The sequence below is a fragment of the Phragmites australis genome, chromosome 3 (assembly GCF_958298935.1).
Source record: "Phragmites australis chromosome 3, lpPhrAust1.1, whole genome shotgun sequence".
In the NCBI taxonomy this organism is placed as follows: domain Eukaryota; kingdom Viridiplantae; phylum Streptophyta; class Magnoliopsida; order Poales; family Poaceae; genus Phragmites; species Phragmites australis.
In genome coordinates this window covers 39,810,941-39,819,388 of record NC_084923.1, presented here as the reverse complement: position 1 = coordinate 39,819,388, position 8,448 = coordinate 39,810,941, and the positions used below count along the sequence as shown (strand labels likewise).

General features: G+C 42.2%; 1 protein-coding gene across 2 annotated transcripts; it reads left to right on the top strand.

Moving 5' to 3' along the window:
• Nucleotides 1-268: 268 nt before the first annotated feature.
• Nucleotides 269-8,236, top strand: LOC133913040 (protein argonaute 12-like). 2 transcript variants are annotated; one of them, XR_009908967.1, is made up of 24 exons: nt 269-468; nt 585-1,630; nt 1,752-1,951; nt 2,042-2,188; nt 2,305-2,438; nt 3,644-3,753; nt 3,841-3,947; nt 4,048-4,180; nt 4,305-4,421; nt 4,535-4,642; nt 4,755-4,826; nt 5,159-5,281; nt 5,361-5,532; nt 5,624-5,745; nt 5,830-5,967; nt 6,295-6,437; nt 6,504-6,566; nt 6,633-6,696; nt 6,806-6,941; nt 7,050-7,123; nt 7,397-7,491; nt 7,589-7,620; nt 7,744-8,011; nt 8,089-8,236. XR_009908967.1 is itself a non-coding variant. In XM_062356071.1 (23 exons), the coding sequence occupies exons 2-23, from the start codon at nt 1,043-1,045 to the stop codon at nt 7,917-7,919; spliced, it is 3,054 nt and encodes a 1,017-aa protein (XP_062212055.1). In that variant the 5' UTR covers nt 269-468; nt 585-1,042; the 3' UTR covers nt 7,920-8,236. The 2 variants fall into 2 exon arrangements, 1 of the variants encoding a protein (XP_062212055.1); XM_062356071.1 differs by having other exon boundaries at nt 7,744-8,236.
• Nucleotides 8,237-8,448: the final 212 nt, after the last annotated feature.

The following is an 8,448-nucleotide window of genomic DNA, read 5'->3' as shown; positions in this document are numbered from 1 at the left end:
TCGTGTCATCGCGTTGCCTCCCGTCTCCCGCTCCACTCGCACGCAGCCTGGGATCGCCGTCACCGACGTGTGGCCCTTCCAGTTCCCGTCCAGGTGGCAGCTTCTCGTTGGCTTCGGTAATTTTGTGGGCCTACGGCGGCGCTCACTACTGCATAAATGGAACGGCGTCGACGCAGGTTAACGAATCAAAAACACCGTCAGTTTTGGTGGTAAAAGAAAAAAGCGCCAAAGAAAAGCTAATTAATGGAGGGAGCAGATCCTGACGCACCCAAAAAAAAAAAAAAAATCAATCGCAGATTTCTTTATTCGTCTCCTCCCGTCTTGTCTCTAATCCAACAACATCTTGGCCAAACTTCCTTGATTCCCAAGCCTCGCAGTTGGAGGAAGGAACCAGTGACATGGATACATCTGCTCTGCAATGGCATCCGTGGAAAATTTGCCCGGTCGGCTCCTCCAGCAGTTCTCCTGGTATCTCAGTTAGAAATCATATTATATACTTGGGTGCATCTCTTTTGTTTTGAATCTTTTTTTGTTAATGCGATTAGAATCTGATGGTCATTTTTTAATGGGAAATACATATATAGATCAGGATAATGGAAAAACAGAAGCTACTCGAACAAAAGATCCTATTAAAGACTTCCTGTTACCGAAGGCTGTGTAGTAGATCACCATGGGACAGTGGGACATGTCAGTAAGGTCCAGCACCGCGAACAGCTTCAGTGACCAGCGCGCTGCGATTTCTCCAACCACCGACTCCGAGCTACCTACGGCCTACAGCTGCTTGAGTTGAGTACACTGAGCGCCGCCATCAGCTTTGTTGACGTCGCCGCCGCGGGAGCCCAGTGCGCTTCATGATGCCGAGGTCACACGATTGGGGAAGGAAAAAGCAATGGAGAACTGACGCCGGATTGGGAGGGCGGGCAGGTCCACCAAATAATCGAAACCAACAAGAAGCTGCCATCTGGTCAGGAACAGGGAAGGGAACAACCGAACAGGCAGTGGGAACAACGAAGATCCGTCCGCTTGTGCTAGGGTTTGCAGGATGTCCACGCGCGGCGGAGGCGGTCGAGGGCGGGGCCGGGGCGACCACGGAGGAGGCCGTGGAGGTGGCGGTGGCGGTAGAGGGCGAGACCAAGGCGATGCGGAGCCCCGGGAGCACCGCGATGCCACGCGCGGCCGAGGTGGCCGTGGTGACCGCGGCGGCCGTGGCGCAGGCGAGAGTGGGGGGCACTTCCAGGCCCCCCAGTCGGCCGGCGGGCGCGGTGGATACAGTGGCGTGGCTCAGGGGCGCGGGCAGGTGGCCGCGCCGACGCCGGCGGAGGTTGAGGCGCTGAGCCGCCAGGTGGAGAAGAGAATGGTGGTCGCAACGGCACAGGCTGGGCCGCACCCGCAAGTGGGCCCGTCGTTCCCGGCTCCGGCGCGGGCTCCGGCGCCTGCAGCCGCCGCGCGAGTGGAGGGAAAAGGGACGGTGGAGTCGTTGGCGGCGTCTGCAGGGAGGCTTCCTCCGGCGTCGAGCAAGGCGTTGGTGTTCCCCGCGAGGCCGGGGTATGGGACGATCGGGCGGAGGTGCCGCGTGCGCGCCAACCATTTCCTCGTCCAGGTCGCGGACAAGGACATTTACCACTACGACGTAAGCTCTCTCTCTCGTCAAAACTAGTTAAGAGTTAATCGCATCATTACCAATAGTGTAGTGATGTATATTCACCTTGCTTCTTACTTCTTAGTGCAATCGGTATCCTTTTTTGGTACAGGTGGCCATCACTCCTGAATCCAATTCACGGGAAAGGAACAGATGGATAGTTAACGAGCTCATTAAATTGCACAAACAATATTTGAACGGGCGACTGCCTGTTTATGATGGAAGAAAGGGTATGTTCACAGCTGGTCCACTGCCATTCAAAGAGAAACAGTTTCTTCTCAAACTAACAAATCCTGAGAGAGCAAACCAGAGGTACGATGTTTTTCTGCAGTTCATGCATGTTTCTTTATGTATCTTTTACTCCTGTGTATGTGCTTATGCTGCATTGATTGAGTCCTGCAGGGAGAAAGAGTACAAGGTCACTATCAAGGACGCTGCAAAAATAGATCTGTACAGCCTTAAGCAGTTCTTGGCTGGTAGGCAGAGGGAACTGCCACAGGACACCATCCAAGCTCTTGACATCGCTCTGAGGGAATGCCCAAGTGCTAGGTAATGCGTCCATGCACTCACATGTTCTATCTATTGAAAATGTGGCACTGATAGGTGTATATATATCTATCTGATCATAGTTTTCTTGCTTTCTAAATCTCAATTACTTGCGGCAGGTATGTAACGGTCTCAAGATCATTTTTCTCACAAGCATTTGGACATGGTGGGCCTATCGGAAGTGGTGTGGAATGCTGGAGGGGTTACTACCAAAGCTTACGCCCTACCCAGATGGGACTGTCCCTAAATATTGGTATATATAGTTCTTCTTGTGCCTATGCTTTGTACCTTAAATTACACACTACTTGCTCTATTGTTTTCTTTATACATTCTATTTACATGTGCACCCAACTCTTATGAGTAATTAATTTACCATAAGCTATCTTTCAACATGCTTTGCTTCTGAATGTATTCCCACATTCCTTGCGCCTTGTGTAGCTTTATTCTCGACTCTCTGGGGATTGATTGCACATGCTAGTTTTGTTATCATGCTAATAAACGTTGGCTTGTGTACTGTGTAAAATGTTGCTTAATTAAGATTTTGGTTCATAAAGCACAGTAAAATATTCCGCCCAAAAGTTTAAATGTAACGATTAATGTACCATTTACCTTTACTACTGTAAGTAAGATCCGATATGTTCTGTTTTTTATTTACCAGCTATACAAATGGAGTGCTCCAATACTTTCAGAAGGTACACTATTCTGCATGAACTAAATGCATAGCTCCAAGTAATTTGTAGTCTGCTTTATCTGGTATCATCAACATTGCAAAACCTTGTTTTGTCACATCCTAGTATTCATACGAGAAAATTATAACTATCAGAGTACTATCAAAACAACTATGATCATTATCATCACATATTCTTTTGCATATGCAGCTCATGAAGTTGGACTATTTGAACAGAAAAATGATTGATCTGCACTTAGTTTGATGCTTAACTAACTGAATCGAATAAACTAGTAAAGGTGCCAGCAAAGAAACAATGCCCAGTTAAAGAAACGTCAAGATGGAGGAGTGTAGTTGTTAGGATGATGTTATTTTTTTACCATGACTGTTCCCTCATAAACTTCAGAATAAAGAGATACAGTAGCTGATGGAGATAAAGTAGATGATCAAAATTGTTATTTACTTGTATTTCTTCAATTTGTACGTTTATAAGTTTGGTTCTCTAATATCTTATGGCTAATTGGCTATAGTTTAATAATAATAAGGGCTTGCTAAAGTAAGGGATAGATGTTTCTTTCTTTTCGTGCTAATCTCCAGTATAGTTTTTCCCTGGCTACTGGAAACCACCTCATGGATTGGGCTTCTTTTCTTTTATTTTGGGAATTTGTAGTACATATTTTATTAATGAGATAAGCTTTTAATCGCATACCATCTTTTTTTCCATAACAGATATGCAGTTTATTAATTAAAACCAATATTTTTATGATGAAAATTGTATTCTTCCAATCCAGATATTTCTGCGACAGCATTTTACAAGCCTCAACCCATTATAGAATTTGCAGTGGAGTATCTGAACTTGCGTGATGCATCAAAGCGTTTGTCTGATCTGGATCGCATAAAAGTATGAACACATAGCCTTTACTATGTGCTCATTTAACATTTATGTTTATTGGCTGCGTTATGTCATGTTTTGTTTTTTGGATTATAGCTGAAGAAAGCCCTTAAGGGAGTCCGGGTTGTGGTCACACATCGCCGTGATATACCCATGCATTACAGGATTACAGGGATTACCTCAGCTCCGTTGAATGATTTGACGTATCTTTTCTCTTATATGGCTCTTCATTTCCTTTACTTGTATTGCATTCCATTTACTTAACCATATTCTATCATTAAATATTTCTACTTGCTTTTACAGGTTTGATCAAGATGGCACAAGGGTATCAGTTGTCCAGTACTTTAAACGGCAATATAATTACTCTTTGAAACACACTCACTGGCCATGTCTTCAAGCTGGCAGTGATAGCAGGCCGGCATATATACCTATGGAGGTTGCGCTTGTTTGGCTTTTGTCATTGTCGCTTTGGTTACTTGTATCAATCTATTTGTCAGCCTCCTTCAAAATATATCTGATATATTTACAAGTTATTAGAATGTTCATTCATACTTATGCAGGTTTGCAACATCCTTGAGGGACAACGCTACTCTAGAAAGCTAAATGAGCGTCAAGTCACAGCTATCCTGAAGTTGGCCTGTGAGCGACCAGCACAAAGGGAGAGCAGTATTTTGGAGGTGAATATATCACTATGCCTATCTTTGATTTTTCTTCTTATAGTATTTCTCATATTTTTTCTTGTATTCACGTTATTTATTTTCATTAAGTGATACCTTGTTTATATTCTCAGGTTGCTAGTAGTAACAACTATGACAATGACTACTATGCAAAAGAATTTGGCATTAAGGTGATGAACCAACCCGCCTTGGTTGATGCTCGTGTGCTCCCAGCTCCAAGGGTAAATGCGCTTCTTCTTTTGGAGTAAAAAATAACATCATGTATTGTTTTTTTACGAATATATATTGTTTTTTTACTTACCATCTACTGATGTTCAACTTGTATTTTTCAAGCTTAAATACCATGACTCTGGAAAAGAAAAAGTATGCAACCCTTCCATTGGCCAGTGGAACATGATTAACAAGGTATCATGCTCTTGTTCGTTTTGTGCTCTGATCCATCTCTTCTCTCTTTTTTTACGTGATTATATTTTGTTATTCCCCAGAAATTTTATTTTATTTTCTGTTAAGAACTTGTATCTGAACAAGGAAAATTCGTGTTGTTAGGTGTAGTTGCTCAGTTGGTAGCTGTGGTGTAATCCCTATTTTTTTCAATAAATGAACTAATCGTGGAATGACCTCAATGCGGTTAAATTAAAAGCACACCATTTCTTTTTTGGGTTGTTTATATTGGTAATTTTGTTCTAGTCTATTAAATTTGTGGTCTATGTCTTACGTATATTTGGTGAATTTTTTAGAGAATGGTTAATGGAGGATCTATCAAACACTGGGCATGTCTAACTTTTGCCTCTCGCTTGCGTCCAAATGACATTGGGATGTTTTGCAACGATCTTGTCAGCATGTGCAATAACATTGGCATGGTAAGTATCTCTCTAGATGATACTTCTGACACCATAAAATGTATTGGTTAACAGTATTTTTTTCTTATTTTGTTTGTAGCAAATGAATACCAGACCATGTGTGGATATCAAGCAAGCCCGCCAAGACAATGTAGAAGCCGCAATCACAAGTATACATCGTCATTCTGCTGAAGTGCTTGCTCAACAAGGTCTGAAAGAGCAACAACTTGAGTTACTTATCATAATTTTGCCCGATATGAGTGGTTTTTATGGTAAGCTTTCCAAATGGATTTTCAAGCTGATGATTCTTCATTCCTTTTATCAACTTAAAATTCAAATTTTCTGACATTCTTTGTGTTGTAGGAAGGATAAAACGACTTTGTGAAACTGAGCTTGGTGTAATAACTCAATGTTGCGCGCCTAAGAATGTTCTGAAAGGAGGAAAACAGTATCTTGAAAATCTTGCTCTGAAAATCAACGTTAAGGTAGGATAAAGCTAAGTGCGATGCTATTACCCATTGTATAATCAGGTCGAAATAAGAATGTAAGTATTGGCATTTTCCAATCAGGTTGGAGGTCGGAATACTGTGCTTGAAGATGCTTTGAACAAGAGAATACCACTACTGACAGATTTTCCTACAATAGTCTTTGGAGCTGATGTTACCCACCCGTCTCCTGGGGAGGGTTCATCTCCATCTATTGCAGCGGTATGCTCCCCCCCCCCCCCCCCCCGGGCGGACATTTTTGCTTAGTCTTACTCTTACGTTTTTATTTTCGTTTTGTTAGATGCACCTCTAATTAAATGCTATTGTTTTTGGCGGTTGCAGAGCCATGTTCTTAGTTTTTCCTTTTTCCACGAGATGGCAGATTTTACCTTTTAAGCAGAAATATACGAACTAGTGCACTAATCCTGCTACAACAGATCTTAGTATCTTGTGTTTATAAAGGAAACATGCCATTTCCACTTGCTTTGTGTTACTAATTCTTTCTTCCTTTCCTGCCAAAGTTGAAGCTTCTAATTCATATTTTTGTAGGTCGTTGCATCCATGGATTGGCCACAAGTTACCAAGTACAAATGCTTGGTATCTTCACAAGGTCATAGGGACGAAATCATAAATAATCTTTTCACAGAAGTGAGAGATCCAGAGAAAGGCATTGTAAGAGGTGGAATGGTTAGGTAAGTTTAGACAAATCAGTATTTTGCTTGTTTTCTTTTTGCCGTATTAACTTTTCTGTAATGCAGGGATTTGCTCGTGTCATTCTACAAGTCTACTGGCCACAAGCCTTACAGGATTATATTCTATCGGTTTGTAAAGATAATTTCATCCTTTTATTTTCTTATCTTTGTTTAATTCTGACATTCAATTTGCAGAGATGGTGTTAGTGAGGGGCAGTTCAGCCAAGTCTTGCTTTATGAAATGGACGCAATTCGCAAGGTCCTTTTTTTTTACCTGTTTATCACATTAGAGGTGTTTTCCATTTTGTTCACTGCATAGCTCTGATCTGTATTTATGTTGTACTTGGTGTTTGTGGTTATGCTCCCAGGCATGTGCTAGTTTACAGGAGGGCTATCTACCTAAAGTCACTTTTGTTGTTGTGCAAAAGAGGCATCACACCCGCCTGTTTCCTGAAAATCATCGTGCGCGTGATCAGACAGATAGGAGCGGAAACATCCTACCTGGTAAGTCGACTTCATTAGGCAGCAATTTATATGGTACACACGATTATATCTAGGTATCAATGCTTGTTTCAAAACGAGATTGAAGTTTCAACTGCGTTTTGTCCTCAGGAACTGTTGTTGACACAAAGATCTGCCATCCCAGCGAGTTTGATTTTTACCTCTGTAGTCATTCTGGTATCCAGGTATGTTGCACGAATGAGTTGCATGTTTACTAGCCCAATCCTTTTTATGAATTGTTATATGCTTATTACCTTGGCATTCTGCACATACCGATAAAGATTTGTTAGGGACTGTTAATGTTGGGTTGTGTTGTGCTGTATGTGTGTGTGTACCCATCTACGAAGTATATGTATATGACAAAGAGTAGCAATAGAGTGTGCATTTTAGAATTTTCCCCAAATATCAACAGTTAATTTGCTCAATATTCAGATATTCTTCGTTTTGCCTTTGGACAGGGAACTAGCCGCCCAGCACATTATCACATTCTTTTCGATGAAAATGGTTTCAGTGCTGATGCACTGCAAACCTTGACTTACAATCTTTGTTACACGTAAGCTGCATTGGTGTTGTTCTGATGTCTATGATGCATGCAGCACACCATTTTACCTTGTTCTGACCATATCTTTTTTATGTTTTCTCGCTCGCAGCTATGCCAGGTGCACTCGCTCAGTCTCTATAGGTGAGCACTAGTGTAGTCCGATAGCCATGTATCAGCTTACCAGAGCTGTTTGTTCGTCACTTAAATTTCTCTTGTTTTACAAGTTCTTGCTTACAATTTGATCTGCTCTCCATATTGTGACAGTTCCTCCGGCGTATTATGCACACCTGGGTGCCTTTCGTGCGCGTTACTACATGGAGGACGACAACTCTGATCAGGGCTCATCTGGGGCAACATCTCGGACATATGATCAATCTGTCCCCGTGAGGCAACTCCCCAGAATTAAGGAAAACGTCCAGCAGTTCATGTTTTACTGCTGAAGGTGGATGGATCCGTTGCAAGACCTGGCATCGCAATGCTTTTGCGGTCATGGAACTCGGTTTTAGTAGTCGCAGTGTGGAAATATGGCAAAGTAGTTCTCTAAACCAAACAGGCAGTCATCTTTTGGACATCTTTTGGCTTGTGATTTTGATTGCTTCCGTTTTGCAGTATTACTGGACGAAGGTGTCGCATCTGAAGTTGCTCCCATTGTGACACTAGTATGATGTGTTATCATTGTTTAGGTCCGAAGTGCTTTGACTTCCTGGGTATTATTGAACTTGAACGTGCTACTACTATACATTCTGACTTTTTTGCTGATTTGATTGTGTTTTGCGATCAAAGAGAATTTTTGGGTGTCATGGCTATCGAATTGATCATCAATCACCTGTCGGCGGAATGACCAACTTGGAAATGTGACTTTTTGTCGCTTCACGTTGCCTTTGTTTCATTCGAAGAAAATTGGATGGTTTTCAAAACACCCTACAACCATTTTTAGTCAGTTAAACACAAGTAGGCTTTTTGTGTCAA

What these genes read in the sequence shown, in the direction of transcription:
- LOC133913040 (XM_062356071.1), top strand. Translation starts at nt 1,043, where the DNA reads ATGTCCACGCGCGGCGGAGGCGGTCGAGGGCGGGGCCGGGGCGACCAC. An exon ending in GCTCCGTTGAATGATTTGAC is followed by an intron (nt 3,948 to 4,047) that starts GTATCTTTTCTC and finishes TTGCTTTTACAG; the next exon opens with GTTTGATCAAGATGGCACAA. An exon ending in AGTGGAACATGATTAACAAG is followed by an intron (nt 4,827 to 5,158) that starts GTATCATGCTCT and finishes TGAATTTTTTAG; the next exon opens with AGAATGGTTAATGGAGGATC.